We start from the raw sequence: 18372 nt of genomic DNA, 5'->3' as shown, positions 1-18372 counted from the left end.
CCATCAATACCTGTAAATGAAAATGTTTTCGTCGTCTTTCCTCCTCTGTTTCTTCCAAAACTCAAAATGTTTAGTTTGTTTTTTCAAATCAACCCCAAAAACTAAACTCATTGACTCCAATTATCTTTAGAAATCGTAACTGAAAGATCATTTTTTACATATGTGACCAACAGAAATTGTTACAGAACTATTTTTGTTGTTTGAGTCGCTGGTTTTTATGGTTTTATCAGCTTTAAGTTTCCATTTCTGGTTGAAGAAAGCTAACCAGTTAGCTAGCTCCAAATCATATCTGACTTCTGCTTTGAATATTTTAAAGTTTGGCTTGTTTACTTTTTAAACTTTTAAACTTATTATTTCATGCACTAGTCAGTCCCTGGAATCAATAGACGCAAAATCAACACATTTCCACATAATTTTTCACAAATTCTTTGCAGATAAAATGTTGAAACGTTGTGTTTAAGCGACTGCAGCCTCAGTTTTACCTGATGACAAGTTGATTGATATGGTGGGTAATAAAACGGAGCTGCTTAAGTTCCAGTGTTTCCAATTCCTTTTCCACAACTTTCCCTTCGATTTTAGAAGGAAAAAATGCTGCAAATACGTCTAAGGTAGCAAAAAACTCACAAAATATTGGTGAGATCCTGACCGACACCAGCAGATTTAACTTGGTGTATCTAAATGCAGTTGAGAGTCGGGTCAGTAAATCCAATATGGAGTCCAGTTGAAAAGATTTTGGGTGGAAATAAAGTTCTGTTTGACCCAGGGAGGAGTTGTTTGTGCCGCTCGTCGACAAGCGAGACAATAAAACAGAGGAAGAGAAAGGGGCAATAAACCTTTGCTCCATATTTGCAGATAGAGGAAGAGAAATAGCAGCAGAAGAAGAAAAAGAGGAAGGACGGGATGACAGAGCAGGGAGAGCGAGGTGGAGGCAGAGGGATGAGCCGTGCCTTTAATGCCCATCTGGCCCCGGAGATGTAATAAAATTGACATATTGATTCCTTTGAATTTACGAATGCCTGTTTCATAAACTCCCATTTCCAAAGCCGGGGCCTCTTTAGAGCCCTGTCATTTTTCCCCCAAATGGATCAATTATGTGCCCACGTAATCCTGTTACCTGAGGAACCCACGCATACTTCTCCCATTTGCGCCGCTTCACCGGGGCGCACAGACTCGCATTATGAGCACATAAACAAACTCAAGGTTTTTGTTTGTTTGTGTGTGTCAAAGTGTGTGTGTTCTCCACCCCCCTCTCTCCTTTCCTAATATTAGCAATTGTTTTCTCCCCCCTCCCTCGGGGTTGTCGTGTGAGTCTCTCCCGAAAGGCTTTAGGGAAGCTTTTTTCCCTTCTTGTTTCTTGTTTTTGAAGTCGTAGAAATCCCCTCTACCCCTGCCACCTTGACATCACCGTAAACAACCCTCTCTGAAAGGCGGATAAACACAGATTTCATTTCCATCAGGAGGAAAAAGTCAACTCTTTCTTTAAAACACACAAGAAGGAACAAGAAAAGAGGACGTTTTTTTGTTCTTGTGATAAACACACCTTCTGAGTCTCAGGGAGTTTGTGTCAATGCAAATAGTTTCATATTTAAACAAACTTTCATAGCTGGTCACCATTTGAAGTTGATTAAATAATCTACAGAAGATTAGAGCCACTGAAAAAAATCTCTTTAATCTGAGAATTCAAATTCTGCCTATTAAAATCCAAGTAAACAATTTAAACAATTCTGATTCTCTGAAAAAAAGTCATAATTCTGAGATTAAAGTGAAAATTCTACAGAAAAAGTCAAAATTCTGAAATTATAATCAAAATTCTGAGATTAAGCTCGAATGCATGAGATTAAAGTCAAAATTTGAAGGAAAAAAGTAAAAATTTTGCAACTAATGTCAAAACTTTGAGAGAATTTTGACATTTTGACATTAGAGAAGCTCTAATTGTCTTCTAAGAATCAGAACAGATGCGTTTATAAGTGGGTCAAACAGGAATGTTGGTGAACGATTCCTGGCTGGATGTCTCTGTTTCACTTCTGCTGGGCTGTAACCAACAAGGAGCCATGAAGAGATGAAAAGCAAAGAATCAATCCTACATCTTATTCTTTGCACTTGGCTGAGCAACAAGCAGCTCGGTTACAACAAGGCTTCCACTGAAAACCTGATAAAATAATAAAATGCAGGTTTTTCCTGACATGAATGTTAGGAGTTTGCAGTTAGGATCTGGGTTCAGAGGAGCAGCATGTGTCACACAGCAGCTGAGGAAACGTCCCTGAGCTTTGAGGTGATTGTTAAAAAGTGAAGAGGAGGTTTGTGCTCACTGGACTTAAACTGGGAGAAAAAGGCCCCAGTTATGATGAAAGGTCGACAGAGTATGTCTCAGCAAATTGGCTTTTCTTTCTGCCTTTTTCATGCCGACTGATGCTTCAGCTCCACTGCAGCAGAACCTAATGACCTCCAGCCCGGTCTCTCTCTCTCTCTCTCTCTCTCTCTCTCTCTCTCTCCTGTCCTCACCCGGCCCACCTCCTCTTGGATCCACTTTCTGGGGAAACGTTTGGTCTCCAGACCAACAAAGGCTGAATTCACACCAGTCCACTTTAATCAAACTCCAGTTCGTTTGCCTACAACTGGTTCATTTGGGGAGATGTGAACGACCAATCGGACTCTGGTCCACCGATACGCTAAAGTCTCTGTTTGGTTGAACAGAACAGACCAGAGGCTGCTCAACAAAGCAAGGCATTCTGGGTAAATAGAACCAAAACAAACACGTGAGTCTAACGTTAGCAGGAGAAATAGTTGGGAGTCTTTTACTAAAATCTGATGCTACTACATTTTTGGTTTCGTTTTGTGAAGAAGGAAGTGTCTTCTTCAGATGTTTTTGTGTCGTTTCCTTCAGTGATTCTTGGTGCAGCGCCCCCACAGGCGAGGAGGGGAACAGGTTTTCACCATAGCAGATGAAAATGTAACAACAAATGTTGCAACTTTGGTCGCCAACTGGACAATATGTCCTTCAGACATAAGTCAAGACAAATCCAGCTGCTATTGGAAGACCTGGATAAAATTGTTGGGGAGGTGTTTCACCCTTTTGAGTGTAAAACATGAACAACGAGACTGCAACCATAACGGCAAACTCTTTCTGTGAAGTTTGAAGCCGCGCTCTCCGTTTTCACCTCTTGATTAAAACGAGTAAATTCGTGTCATTATTTAGCATCCAAAAGCGATGCTAACTCCTGCAGAATACAAAGCAGCCTCAATGTTTCGCCAACATCTTCACCTGCATGCTGGCACAGCAGAGCTGCGGAGGTGGAGACGGGGGGTTGCAATCTCTCGCGTTGCACCGTCTCCCCCCAACCCCTCCTTTTATAAATTACCTCATCAGTGAGTGAAATTAACACCGATTCTTGCAGGCAATTTCTCAATTTCCAATGCTAATTAGCTTTCTCTCTTTACTTTTAAATTCTGTAGCACCTGTTTAGGGGGAAGACATCTTAGGCAGTGCAGGCGCATTTAATCACAATTTTAATTAACCGTCCCCGTAGATGTGAAAGAGAAGCAATTATAATGCAGATGAATGATGATTTTTCCACATTAAATTGTTTTGTTTCTTCGTTATGTTGATTGCATAAATACTGGCGCCGTTCACTTTTTATCTACTGTAATTTTTTGTAATTGTTTTGCACTAAAAAAAAGAGAGAGAAAGCAGCAGAAAGGTTTTTTAACAGAGTTTGCTTTCTGACAAATTGTTTCATTTAGTTAACCAGTTAATCGCCAAAGACGCAGGCGCAGATTTTCACACAAAAGCCTGGAGGCGTCGATTGTTTGACCTTAACAAACTATTAAACCAAATGAAAGTCATCTAGTGTCTTTACTCAGCCTCCATTTTAACTACAGAGCGTATAGTTGTGAGTGAAAGCACAGATGGGTGCTACCGGGATGGACTCATAATCTTTATGCGCTCGTGAAAATATCATTGCGTTCAATGAAGGCGCTTCCGACTGCGTTTATTGCTCCTCGTTCTCTGAAACTTTGCTTTTACTTAAACGTGAGTCGCAGCGTTCGTCGTCAGCAGAGGCGGGATTTCCTTCGACTCTGCTGCAAAAAGTTGAGGTTGTAAAAGTGCTACTGAGAAAAAGCTTGCTGCAAGACACAAAAACAGCTCCCAGAATCCTCTTGTGTTCACGTCCCTCCGCCCTTCACCACCCCCAGCAGCACTCAGCCCCTAATCCCACTGAGCGCTGCTTTCAGTTTGCCCAGAGACCATGCAGGACGACTCCAACGGCCCACACTCACACACACACACACTCCCTGTTTGCTCCGTTTCGTCACATGGACACTCACTTCTGCAGCTCAGTCATGTTCTTCTACCTCAACCTGAGGTGCGTCTAAGAGGAAAAAGCTCCTCTTTTGGACATTAGCTGGAGGTAAACAGAGCATTAAATCCTGCGGCGGGGGCCAAAACGGGCGAGGGACAATGAATTTGGCCCCGGCGTCTCCGAGCCTTTGTTCTCGGCTTAACGAAAACGCCGCCGTCACCGTTTTTACCTCAAACCAGGAGAGACCATAAAGGTGAGGAGGGAAGACTGAGACACAAAAGAGATGTAAAAGTGACAAGAAATGGATGGAAGCATCATAAAAACACTGGTGTTGTTTCTAAAACGCACAGCGGCGTGAGGAAGGGGCTTCATGACGTAAAACAGCAGAACTGGAGCAGCCACTGAAAGTTTCATCACTAAAAGAGCAGATTAGCAGCGCTAATCTGGACCGAATCATCAGCAACCATTCAAAAAAATCTCAATAATGCAACAACAAAACCTGCAGAATATTAATCAATTAATCTCCACAATCCAGAGCATCAAAATAACTAGTTCATAATAATATTTTCTTTAAAAAAAGGTCAAGTTTCTTGTCCTTGAGGGAAGCTTGGTGGGAGGTGATCAAATCTAAACTATCTCCTCTAACGTGTTTCAATTACCTGGTGAAAAAATAACATGTTGAGTTAATTAAAGGGGATTTATCACCACTTAACCCAAACAGGTTGACCTCAGATGATCCTGGGCTGAGAGGGAGCTGCTTATGCTGAGATTTGTTTCCTGGATGGATGGAACAATCTAAAGCACCAGCACTTAGAAACAACTTATTTTTTCAAGATTATGACAAGTATGAACAGAAAACCTCAGCTGTCAGGTGACCTCATCCTGATATGGAGGAGATAACATCCAAACAAACACTTTTAAGGTGAATATCAAGAACATTACCACAAATATTTAGTCTAATTTCTGGTGCAAATATCTTTGTGGCCTTGAAATAAAAAAACTAACTTACAAGTAACTTTAATTGAAAGATATAGGAGCTTGGTTTGAGTCAATAAATCCTTCATTTTGATGATATGAGTGAAATAATGTTGTTTTAATCAACATTAAGGAATTATTGACTTAAAACAAGCTCCTATGTCTTTCTTGTAAGTTAGTTTTGTCTTATTTCAGGGGTTGCAGGAGGAACCAGGAGGAAAATACTTGTGAAGATTTGTTGTTTTTGCATCTGTGGTTCACTTCCCCTCCCTCCTCTCTCCTCTTCCTGCTAATTTCCACTTGAAGCTCGACTGAAGCTCTGATTTGATGCAAACCACCAGGAGGGCGGCGCGCCGGTCGGCGGCGTCAGGTTGATTTTGCGAAAGGTAACCTCTCCGTCGGGGAGAAGACGGCGAGATAAAGGTAACAATAAACGGGGCAACGAGGAGGGAAAGCTCGCTGCCTGACTGTCAGCGCCTGCTAATTGCAGATGTGCCATTCTGCCATCATAATAAAATCAGAGGCAGGGCGGACATTAAGCACGACTGGCTCATTTGTGAGACTGCTGAAAAGGTAGCACAAATGAATATTTCATTACCTTAATTACTAAGGAATACTCCTTTCCACCAGTCGCCGAATGAGTGTTGCTGTAACTAATTATGAAGCGTAATAACATTAGGGATACCGTGATTGCCAGTTTATAAGCTCGGCGCTGAGGTATAAACTGTGTTGGTAACATTCAGGAAGGAAGGAAGTGGCTGGTTTGTTGCTCCAGCAGTGATGCAAGCCGCTGCTACCTGAACGCTTTGACCAATCCGTTACGCCGCTTCATCACGCCGCAGCTTTCTCATGTCGTCGTTCACCTCTGCGTCTCCACGCCCGGCTGTAATGTATGACCGCCGATAAGGCCGTGAGAAAAAAACGGCAGAGTACAAGGTCTGCTTTGATGGCCATGCTAATTCCAATACCCCTAAGTAGTAAGAATAACAAAGTGGAGGGGAATTTATCTCAGGAATGCTGGAGCAAGACAGCCGAGCGATAAGGAAGTAGCTTCCCCTGGGTGGGGGAGAAGTAATTAGGCTGGGCTGACTTGTTAGATGACTGGCCTGGCTGGCAGGACGGCAGCAGAAAGGCTTCAGCCCTGCAGTTTTAGCAAAAAGGAGAGGAAAGTGATACAAAGTCGTAAAGCCATGACCTAACCGGAGACAAAGCTGCGTGTCAGGGCTGAGTCACAAGCTTCAACTCATGTCTTCTGTTTCCTGAAACCGTTTCTAGGTCAGGAAATACCCGGCGAAGAACAAGCGGGCCTCGATGGCGGCGGCGGCGGCGTTGGTTTTCCGCCGGCCACACAAACACAAACCCAAACTCTGTCAGACTCCAACCTTGTGCGTGTCGGAAAGGCAGAGGACAGCGCTGTCGGTGTGATTATCCCCCGCTACCTGAAGAGGTGTTTGTTTGACATTCCCATCTGACAAGCGGCGGGACATGAAGCGTTCAGGAGAGGAGGGGGGGTCCCCTCTGCAGTCAGAACCCATTAACAGGGGCTCGACTTGGGCTACACATGTCCACCGACTGCAGCAGGATGACATTTAAAGGGGAAGATGTCTCAGCTCTCCTTGACTCACTCTTGCCAAAAGGTTAAACAGAACGTCAGAATAACAAGCAGGCCGCTGACCGCTCCCCTCGCTCGGCTGCAGCCTCCGCTTACCAAGGTGCTTGATCAGCGGCGAGATGAAAGCGGGAAGCGAGCGAAATCCGTGCAACCGCAAAACGACCTAATTTTGGGGCCTAATCTCGCCTGGCGATCGGCTGCAATTAAATCGAGATAAGAATTTGGGAGCACCGGGGAGAGCCAGACGAGGCCTCGTTAAAGACGGGAAAAGGAGCAAAAAGGAGTCACTTAGGTGGTACAGGAAGCAGGAAACCTCCTGAATAATGAAGTGCAGTTGGAAAGTGAGCGCTGATCAAATAGCATGTTCTATTATGTGGAATTAAAGGTGGGAACGGTGGGCGAGTCGGCCCAGATTTCCACATGTCACCCAGCCTTAATCTGCCGATCTGCTATTGATTCCTCCACGCGGCCCTGACCTTGCCAGGAGAGCTCTTCTGACAATCCGGCGTACATCAAGGAGTGTGTGAATTTCCCTAAATGCGTGTGCATGTGTGTGTAAGAGAGAGAGAGAGAGAGAGAGAACATCAGAGCGAGGAAAAACTGGAGGCTGCTTTCAACACTTGTTTGCACAAAGGTGTCATCTCTGAAAGCAGCTGCCGCGCAGAAACGGAGAAAAATGGGAAAATTATTTTAATGGCCAACACGACACACACACACTTTTACACACAAAAAGCGTTCACACAAGCACGGACCAGCTGTGATGTGTTTGTTCTTTTCATTTAATCTACATTTAGGCTTTTGTTGCTCCATAATCCGGCTTGTTAAAAAGCTGGACCTGACAGGTTGGGATCGATGCTTCGGAGATAAATTGGAGCCGTTCTCCAAATGAAACACAAATACAACCGTTGGTTTTGGCGGAACAGCTGCTATCCGAGCGAGCGCACATGTAGCATTGTTGGGAACAAGAAGGTGTTTGTAAAGTTGTTTTTCACCGTCATCAACATTTAATTATGAAATCTGAACGCTAGTTTACACCTGCTCAGCAACCTGTCGCCTGTCGCGCCCAGACTCGAGGAAAGTCGAGGAAAATGTCGGAGAAGAAAAAAAACAGGCGAGACGCGGCGGAATAAGTGCAAACAGCAGGACGAGGCCAAATAAAGACTTTACATTTTCACTTCAGAACGACTCAAATGAGGCATTTTTTTAGAAATATATATATATATTTTTTAGAAGATGCATCCTCCTCCTACGCAATGCATAAAACATGCTGGCTTAGGGGTAAGGAGTGGAAAAAAAGTCTGAATGCATGCAGTTATTTGCCAGACCAGTGAAGTTTCAATTTCTGTGTTTGCTTGTTTTTCTGGGGAAAAACAAGAGAAGCGAGAAGGCATGAAGAGATGTGGGCCTTTTCTCCGACTCATCCTGCAGAGTCTGGAGTCTCACACAAGTTCAGGAGGAAAACGCCGCCGCTGCGCTCGCTCCCCCCACTCTGCCTCCACACAACCACAGCAGGGGTTAACATCACGGCTGCCTGGTAAGGCTTTATCCCGAACCGCTCCGAACAAAAGGCCCCTTTTGCAAACAGACTCCTACTTTTTTTTTTTTCATCCCACAGTGTCCAAAGGTGTTTGCTGAAGTAAATCTGCCTAAATCCTGCCAGGAGGGGAGGGAAGGTGTTCCTATAATCCCTAAAAAGAAAGTTGTGGGTGAGAAACGGTGTCACATGACGGCTGGGAACGTCTCAATGTTCGTCCAGACAAGACACCTGCTCTCCTTATCTGCTCAAACCAGGATTTCTTTTGATTTCTTTTTTTTCCTGAGCGTCCGTGAATAGTGTGGGCATGCCATCTCGTAACACTATCTGCGTGTCAGGAGGGGCCGGGGGTCCCTGCTGGAGTACGGAGGCTATAAAAGGCTTGTAACCAGGGGACGAGCAACAAACAACCACAAACACCCTGGTTATTCCTCTCCAGCACCCACCCACCACTTTCTGCCTCCATTTTTCTCTTCCTCTTCTTCTTCCCTCCTCCCCCTCCTCTTTTCATCTCGGGCCCTTTTCTGATGCTGAATGCAAATGTGTAGCCCTGCTGCTGGCGGCGAGAGGGGCTGAATTGTGATTAAGGAGAAGAAGAAGAAGGAAGAAGGAAGAAGAAGAGGAGGCTCCTTTTTTTCTCTCTTCTTCTTTGTTCTCCCCCCGGGGGGATGTTTACCAGGAGAGACACGGCGGATCAGATATGAAAGGCATTCAGGTCAGCATTGATGTGAGCGAAAGTGAAATCGTACCTAAGGCATTCCAAAGAGAGCCGCGGTGTCAGGGGGTCCGGGGCCGCCGGTGCCTCCTGCGAGTGTGTGTTCAGAGGCCGGCAGGCACACAAATATCTGCACACAGGCAGGAGGACGGGCAGCCGTCACAGCGCACCGATGGTAACCAGAAAAATGTGTCAAGAAAGGAGAGAAACCAGGTCCGAATGGCCAACAATCGGCCCCACAGTCTGCTCCGCTTTTAAAAGCACAAAGTGATTCTGAAACTCACATTTTTATCCATCACAGGATAAAATCTCCCTAAATGTGACTTCAGTACAACAACTTTCATGTCTTCCTCAGAGTAAATAATCCCAGATTTCCTTCCACAGGAATCCAGCAGCTTCCTGCTGGGGTGCAGCCCCGTGTGGGAATGGCAGCCCGGACAACCCCCCGCCACTATTGACGGTATAAACATGTAAATGAAACACATTACCGCTGACAATCAATTGTCCGCGAGCGCCCTGCGAAACGCAGCCCTCCTCCTCCTTCCCCTCCTATTTTCTCCTCTTTTTCTCCCTGCGTGATGGAGGCAGGAGTTTAAAGGAAAGGTGTAAACTTTTAAAAAGCGACGGGTTTTTAAATATTCCTGCAGATTCCTGCTGCTTCAGGTTATGTAATCGGTGAGCGTTCCCAACGCTCCGGAGTCACGGGAGAAACACACCAACGCACATATTCTGTCATTTTCCTCCTTACATGTTGCTGTTTGATGCTCGTGCTGCTTGAGCGAGAAAAAAACAATCCCAGGTGTGTGTGTACGTGTGTGTGTGTGTGTTCCCGTTGGCCGCTCACAGCTGGATGTGACAGGCAACACCTGGCGGGGGCCAAACTCTCAAACAACTTCACGCTGCTCGGATCAAGTTTCGCACCAGGAAAAGGCGAAGAGCCTCTTCTGTTCTTCTTTTTCTTTTCGAGCAACAAAACAAGCAAAGTTTGGAGAAATCAAATAATCTGGGATGATTTATTGGACTCAAATGATCTGAGAGGCGTTTGGTGAAATGAGGCGATTTGGTTTGTGGATTTCAGATTAGAAATGAAGCAGTGAGGGTCTCAGCCGTCCCTCCATCCAGGCAGGAAGAGGGGAAGAGAGGGAGGACGAGGAGAGAGGGGCCAAGCCTCAGTGAGCCGCTGCATTCCCAAAAGGGGGAAGAAGGAGGAGGACAAAACTGCTTTTTTTTTTTTTTTTTAAAGAAATCGTTGGATTAAAAACTCCTGACACTCTGAGCCGCATCTCTACAGCTTCTTCAGTTTGGACATTTTAAAATTTGCATTTCAATAATAATTATAATAAGTAAAAAAGAAATAAAGCAGGTTTAAATTCAGCACATAAATATATGAATAAATCCAATAAATCAGCTGTGGAGCAAAATGTTTCTGCTATTGATTGTTGGAAATCAATAGATGAAATCTGATCTGGATAAATAACCAGTGCGGCAGGAATTCAATTCAATGAAATAATAATAGTACTAATAATAACAATAATAATAATAAATCGTGGGGCGCTGAGGAGGAACGGGACTGGGAATGTCAGCGTTTATTCCTGCACATTTCAAACGGAAAAACGCTTCAAAGTGTGGATAATAAAAACAATAATATTAATTAAAATAAAGTGACGCTTTGTGGATTATTTCAGCTCTGACACGATTTCGAAAAAAAGTCATAAAATGTCACTTTTCTAATTCTTGTTGATTTTTTCAGCTGCAGACAGAAGCGGGACAGCAGCCCGGATAACGGAGCCCTTCATGGGAACCTCCAGCAGCCCGCAGCGGACTCCCGCTCCACCCGGAGCCGCCGCGGACGCCTCCAACCCCGGACACAACATCCACAGCTCCGGCTCCTCTCCACCCCACACCCCACGGACAACACACGCTCTCCCCGGGATCTCCTTACCGTTTTTCCGCCTCGGATTGGCTTGTTTTCGCCTCTTACACCTGGGGCCATCCGCCATGATCTCCTGCTTCATTGATAGGTGTGTGTGTGTGTGTGTGCGTGGGCGTGTAGGGGTGTGTGTGTGTGTGTGTGTGTGGAAAGTGGTGGAGGAGGTAGGGGGGATCAGATGGCAGCTCGCATGGACTCGATCCCTTGATTTTTCTGCGTGATATCTGCAGGGAAACAACAGACACGGAGCGTCAGAAGGGACATTTTTGGGGAAAATTGAAAAACGGAAATCTTCACTTTCATCCAACTTTACTTTTTTATCACCAGGAAATTTAATCAAATAATTAAAAGAAACTACAATCCTCTTCATTCTTGGATTTTTTTAAAAATTTATTTTATTTTTAAAAAGTAACACAAACCTGGTAAAATACAAAATAAAGTGAATCCAAACTCCTGCTGATAATTAAAACACCGGGAATAAATGTTCAAACGAGACAAAAATAGTGAAATAAAGACGCGATTTTGACCTAAAAACCCGGATCTGAGCCTCAGCGCGGAACAATTAACGCGAAAACAGCAGAAATGAGAGCAAACTGAGGAGAAACGCGCTTTATTCAGCTCCAAATGTCCCGAACCTCGAACCGGGATCGGAACACATTAAAGCTAAAATAAACTCATTTTCGTTCTGATCCAAACTTTCTTTTTAACACCAAATCTGAGCCGCTGGCTTCTAGATTTCGCGCTGGGCGTCTTTAGACATTTTCGACGTTTGTTCCAATCAAAGAAATAAAACAGAAATTAAAGCTGAGCGGGATTTCTGTCGGCTCGGTTCGCCCGGATATTCACACATGATGTTGGTTCCGATGAGAACGCGGAGCTGGAAGAACCGGGATCGAGAGCGGCTCCGTGTCCGGAGAGAGAGCTCGCTTCCCCGGACTGTCAGATCCAAGCCGGGACGCCTCCTCTTCATCCTCCTCTTCATCCTCTTCCTTTGTTGGAATAAATAAGGAAAGGTGAACCAGCAGCGCACCTTTCCTTCCTTCCACCTGCGCAGGTAAGCCGAAGTTCAGCTCCAAGTTTTACGCGGACGCGCGCAAAGTTCAAATCCAAAGAAAATCCGGAGAAAAAAAAACTGGCATAAAAATAAAAAAAATCAATTAAATAATAATAAATAAAAAAAAAACAAGAAAGAAAGTCGCACCTACCTGCTTGTTTTTATTAAATGGAGGCGGTAAAGACGCGGCTCTCAGATGGGAGCAGCCGAGGAGGGATGATGGCGAGCGGATCCTTTTCCACCGGTGATAATAATAAAGCCTTAGAAATAAAAGCCTCAGAAATAGTTGGGAGGAGGGAGGGACCGCTATTCCTGCTAGGGCAGGTTTACAACTGATGTCTTACACCCACTCCAGGAAACAAACCTGGGTAGGGACTGACGTGTTACGCCTCTTCTAATGACATTTTTTTCTCTCTCCTCTCCTTCCACCTCCTTTTCTCTGCCGTGCGGAACACAGAGGAGGAAGAAGGAGAAGCCCCCTGAAACGCACGCCACCTATCTTCACGGGAGGGGATAATTGAGGAGAGTCAAACGTGAGCATCTTCTGGGTTGAAGTTGTTGTTTTTTTTCCTTCTTGCTCTCCTTTCTCTCTCTCTCTCTCCCTCTCCTCCTCCTCTCCGTTCTTTCTTGTTTTCTCGGCTTCGGCAGAAGAAATGCGGCTCTTTATTTTTGCAGAATCAGACGGGAAGCGGCTCGACTCGCGTAAGGATCTTTTTTTTATTATTACAAATATGCATTCTGTGTATTTTAATTTATTTAAAATGTTTATTTACGTATCAGCGCACCTGCGTTGCGTCACCTGGATGCCAGGTGCGTCCAGGTGCGCCTCCAGGTATTTTACCACATGCAGAAATTCAACCAGAATCTGTGCAAACTTTATTGATTTCTTGACGCAATTAATGCGGAGGAATTTGAGAAACTGTAAAAAGTGGGTGAAATGTGGAAATGGAGCGTGTTGGTGCTGGTGTGAGTGAATAAGGCGCAGAGCGGAGCGGCGCAGAGCGCGGCTCAGAGCGCGGCGCAGGCTCCACCTTTGCGGCGTCCTGATTGGTTCTGTAAATAAAGCGTTATTGTGTCCTGTCCTCCTGCAGCTCGCCACTGTATGGCTAATTAAATCATCAATCAAAAGGGGGAACCAAGCAGATCGACCCTGAAAACCAAAAAAAGAGAGAATTTATTCTGATTTAACTTTTTAAAATATTTTACAATTAAGAGGAAGTGTGTCTCCAAAAGGAGGGAAGCTTCATTTAGTTTAGTTTATTGATTTATTAAATGAATTAATGAATTAGTTTAATGTGTTTCTGCCTTTTTTTCTTTGTCTGTAGGTGTGAGCAGAGGCTCAAATAAGGGGAGGGGCGACGGGGCAGCAGTGGCCACCTTCTGCCCCCCAACCAGAAATAAATAATATTTGGATTTAAAAGAAGAAAATCAATTCTGCGACTTTTATGTATTTATTTGATCTTTTATAGGAGAGGTGTCACTGAAATTGACTTCTTTTTTATTTATTTTAAAAAAAGCAAAGATGAGATGTGACATTCATTTATTTATTAGTAATGATAATTTATGCTTTTTTTGTCATTCAGAGCAATTAGCAAGCTGCAACATTTATTTATTTACTTGGATGTATTTTTTTTTCCTGCTGGGGTTTGATTTCACCAAACTAAAAATACCCTGAATGCATCATTTGAATATTTGCTCTACAGCAGGAGACTCAGAAGGATTTGCATCCTCAGTGTTTTGGGTAAGTTTGGATTTTATTTGAAATTTTCTTCTTTTTCCTTTTTAAATGTTTTCATCCAAAACAAAGAGGATGAAGAGGAGGAGCGTCTGTCCTGGCTGAATTATCGTCATGCGTAATTTACTGCCATGGAGCGCGCATGTAAACCAAGCACACACACACACACACACACACACACACACACACAGAGGCTGGAGTGGCCTCCTCTGTGGGGCCACATATTCACCGTGAAAACGGATTACAGTGGCTGTGTGACCTATAGGGCACCTTGTGCTTAATGAATATATGGCTTTAAATCAGGGGATTTGTTGACTTTGTTCATTTTAATAAAACATTCACATTTTGTTTTATTTCTGCAAAAAAAAGAAAGATGATTTCTTGTCTTTTTCCTCTGAATAAAACCTGAAACCTTAAAAATGGCTTTTTTTTTACTTGGATCCTGTAAATTTCCTCTGCGTGTTTCTGCCTCTCGTGTTTTGTGTTTTTTTCTCCGCAGCGTTGAACCTTCCAGGCAGCGCTGCAGAGAGGCAGCAGGGATGCTTCGCTGTCTTTTCGGTGGAGTTGCAGCTTCTGTTTGTGAGCTCGTGTTACACAGCTGCTGCTCCGCCACGGAGCGAGTCGGCAGCAGAAACTCAGAACGAGACGCAGCTTCAGGATTTAAATGACGAGCCGCGTCGCAGCACCTGCTGCAGACAGCTTGGATTCGTCAAATTTCACCCATTTCTTGCCCCGGTTTGAGTCGGAACCGCTCTGGATTCGGACCCAGAGAGAGGATGCCGATGCAGAGCGAGCCTCGGGGTCTGAGCTCGGTTCTACACGTTGTGCATCCAGCAGCTCAGCCGCCAGGCGTCCCTGATTATTGGCCTAATTTAGATCTGAGAGTCACGTGACGACGCAGAGCATCCAGCCATGAATTCAGGCTCCGTCCTGTCAGGAGAAATCAGACGCTTTTCCCAAACCTGTTGCGAGACGGAGAAGAGGATTTTGAATAAAAAAAATCCTCAGAAATGTAAAATATTTCCACTCACCTGAGGCTGAGCATCAACGTTTTGTCCAGATACGTTTTAATCCTGGATCAGGATTTAGACGGGAAAATGTTTCTGGCTTCCAGATTCGTTTAAACACACATGAGCCAACGCTTCGCTCTCCAATCTGATCCGGTTCCAAGCAAAACAATGATTCAGCTTCTCCAAATTCACAGAGTGGAGTCTGTGCTTCAGCCCAGATGGGATCTGATCAGTAGGTCAGCTGAGGTCAGGACCTTCTGGGTCATGACATCAAGCAAAAATGTGTCAAAAGTTGCATTTGATTCACCTTTTTCTCTTCCTAAAGAGACTTTACAGTAATTAAGGTCAACAATATGAAGATATTTCAGGAACATTTCTGTTTATTTAGAACAAAACCCTAAAATAAACAACTCTACAAAAAGTGAATCATTTTTGATTTGCACAATTACAAAGAATAAAACTGAAGTAATAAATTATTTCCTCAATTTTCAGTTTGTAAATCCTGGATTTAGTTTTTATGAAGCATAATTAAAACCTTTTAATTGATTACACATTTTCAGATAAATGTAAACCTCCTACTTATGTATAATTATTCATTTTAAGCAACTTTATAAGTAAATACAGAGGATAATTTTATCATCATTTACCAAACGACAACTTTGAATTCCTTCATTTGCTGCAAACCTTTTCCTAACATATTAATGTCACCATAAAGTTAGTAAAATCGAGCTTAAGCAACAAACAGTGAACTATAAAACCAATAAAAACCGAATATTACAGGAAATTATCTCAACCGAATGCTGCAAATTCCTCATTTTAATTCTACAGTCAATAAATTTTGATTATATTCCAGAATATAAAGTCAGAGAAAGCAGTACGTTTTATCACTTTACATGAAGTGAATTAAACTTATCGACTTTTACGTGAATCTAAATTATGGAGCCAAAATGGAAACGTAAAAATTGAGAAAACATTCCTGCAGCTTTACGCTTAAATTATACAGGAAGTTGTATAATTTACTGAAAACCACTTAAAGGTGAGTGAATTTGTGGTTTAATCTACAAGAAGTCAGAATAATTATCGATAAAAATACAGGAAATTATTGAACAGTTTCAAAAGAAAACTGAAAACTGCATGAACTTCACTTTCTCTTTACAGTTCAGTTCTTGTTTAATCTTTTAAAATCGATTAAAAAACAAAATAATAGATTTTCAGAATCATTTGTGTAAACTCCTTTTTTTAACTAATATTAAAAGATGTTGAATTCAACATGAACAAAGTTAAAGTAATCAAGTCAATGTCAATAAATCAATCAATATCACCATGTTTCACGACTAATTTAAATTTATTTAGCACTAAACTGAGAAAAAACTAAATATTTAGTTTGATTTGTTGTTTTGACGCGCCGGTTCTCCTGCTCAGATTTCTTTAAAAGTTGATAATAAAAATAAAACTTGTAGTTTTTAAGCAAAGATAAAGTCAAAGCTCATTTCTATAGGAACTTTTAATGCTACATCAAGAACTTTAAAAGGTATAAGATCAATAAATCAGCAACAAAATTAACCATAAACTATTTAAAGATAACTTATTAAAACAAATATATTAATTAACTAGTGGTGGGCGGTATGAACTTGATGTTTTATTATCATATTTTGCAGTAGTATTGAGAACACTGTAAAAATTATCATAAAAAACTATTTATTACTGATTTATTTGGATAAGTGTGTGGATGTTATTGCCAATAAACACAAATAGAAACATTTCCAGTTGTAATGTGCTTCTTTAGATCACAAGTCACATTAAAAATGTGATTTATGTCACTAAGCTGCACACCGTAACTTATTTTAATCATTTTTTCTATTTTATTAATATTTATAGATATTCTCAATAAACAAACTGTGGAGAAAACAGTAAAACTAATAATCCAGAGAATATGAACAGTTTAAACATCATTAATTAGAATTCATCCACTGACAAGGAATTTATCACGATAAATGATAAACGATACGATAAATGACCATTCCTATAATTTTTATAAATCATTGAACGACTAGCAGATAGTTTAAACGTCATTAATTTAAATTTATTGTGACGATGATAAATCAAAATTTCTGTCATGACAAAACTTTATCGCGATAAATGATAAACGATAAATAATCACCCCTATAAATAATAATACAAACCATGGAACCAATTGTGGAGGAGACGGTAAAACTGTTAACACAGATAGCTTAAAAGTCAATAATTTCAATTTATCACAATGATAAATCAAAATTTCTATCATGAAAAGAAATGTATCGCGATAAATGATAAACGGTAAATACCCAAGCCCATAATTAACAATATAAAACATTTAAAACAAAAATCAAATCAAGTCTGAGTAACAGTTATTTGAAGATATTTGCAAAAAGTCAAATTATGATTTAATTTGCAAATCAAATTCAAATTAAAAAAGCTCTAAGGGAGATTAAACGTCGGCCTATTCCAATCACATGTATTCAGTTCACATGTAGAACAGCAGACTTTTCAGTTTCTACACGTTATCGTTTGGTTCTGGGAATAGGAGAAGTTATAAGGACCGAAAGTTTTCACGGAGTAAATACCAATTATCACGACTTTTTGTGATGTAGAAGCCAAACGCTGCCGATCTGACCGCAGATAAAACCGGCAGGGAGGGACAGTTTGAAAATCTACTCCTGCGATTCAAAGCAGCTGTCAAGCGGCTGCAGCTCAGCCTCTCGAGCGTTAAACCCTCAGCAAACAGTTTGTGTGTTTCAGCCCTGAAAGCAACTTTTTTTTTTTTTTAATTAAAGTAACGGTTGTTGTTCAGACGGATCGCATCTCCTCCTCGCTCTTGTTTGGAACTCCTCGACATCAAAACTCGGCGTCTCTCGGCGGGGCTCGGCTCTGTGATGGCCACGCCACAAAAACACCAGAGAATGACGGACAATTAAAGAACGAGAGGCGAAGGCTGGACTCTGTGAAAACATGCAAAATGAATCTGGTTTACATTCGCCACCAGCGAGAGAGAGAGAGAGGGAGGCTCTCTCCTCTGAGCAGTTTTGATCTCACTCAGTTGGGGAAGAAAGCTCGCCAGGAGAACAAGAACGCTGCAGAAACAAATGATCACTGCAAAAAAATATTGATTTTCATGTTGTTCTTGTTAGCTGAAAACTGAGCTGAGGCTTCTACAAATGACCACTTATCCAACCGAGGCTCTTGTAAAACAGACAAACATACGATGTTGTTTCTTTCCTGTAAGATGGTCAGATGGTTTGTGGTTTCTAAAAGCATCAGGGTAGGAAACTCGACTGAATAAAACTCACTTTTTAAAAATACTTCTTTCATTGTGAGTACCTCAGATCCAGATGTTTGAGTTATTCTTGTCATCTCTTGTAGTATGATCAATCAATATTCCGAAAATAACCATCAAATTCAAACGCTTGTTTAGTTATGTGGAGGTTGTAGCTAATATCCCAAAATAAATGATTCCTGGTGCAATCGTT

General features: G+C 42.2%; 1 protein-coding gene and 1 long non-coding RNA gene across 9 annotated transcripts in view; one reads left to right on the top strand and one right to left on the bottom strand.

Moving 5' to 3' along the window:
• Window positions 1–12580, bottom strand: part of zeb2b (zinc finger E-box binding homeobox 2b) — an 82158-nt gene extending 69578 nt beyond the window's left edge. For 2 of the 5 annotated variants that reach the window (XM_032557073.1, XM_032557074.1), the window contains exons 1-2: window positions 12273–12580; window positions 11080–11291 (exon numbers count right to left, since the gene is read on the bottom strand). In XM_032557073.1, coding sequence (XP_032412964.1) covers window positions 11080–11152 — 73 coding nt within the window. In that variant the 5' untranslated portion in view covers window positions 11153–11291; window positions 12273–12580. Of the gene's footprint in view, window positions 1–11079; window positions 11292–11913; window positions 12037–12272 lie in introns of those variants that run through there. The other 3 variants (XM_032557075.1, XM_032557076.1, XM_032557077.1) reach the window with 2 other exon arrangements.
• On the top strand, window positions 8606–18372 carry LOC116716183 (uncharacterized). Of its 4 annotated transcripts, none has more exons than XR_004338401.1 (4): window positions 8606–9137; window positions 9522–9607; window positions 10888–11158; window positions 12579–18372. It is a non-coding gene; the product is annotated as an uncharacterized LOC116716183 (long non-coding RNA). The 4 variants fall into 4 exon arrangements; XR_004338402.1 differs by lacking the exon at window positions 8606–9137 and adding an exon at window positions 9144–9350 and having other exon boundaries at window positions 9522–9597; XR_004338403.1 differs by lacking the exon at window positions 8606–9137 and adding an exon at window positions 9144–9350.

The sequence above is a fragment of the Xiphophorus hellerii genome, chromosome 24 (genome assembly GCF_003331165.1).
Source record: "Xiphophorus hellerii strain 12219 chromosome 24, Xiphophorus_hellerii-4.1, whole genome shotgun sequence".
In the NCBI taxonomy this organism is placed as follows: domain Eukaryota; kingdom Metazoa; phylum Chordata; class Actinopteri; order Cyprinodontiformes; family Poeciliidae; genus Xiphophorus; species Xiphophorus hellerii.
This window is presented reverse-complemented; position numbering and strand designations above follow the sequence as displayed.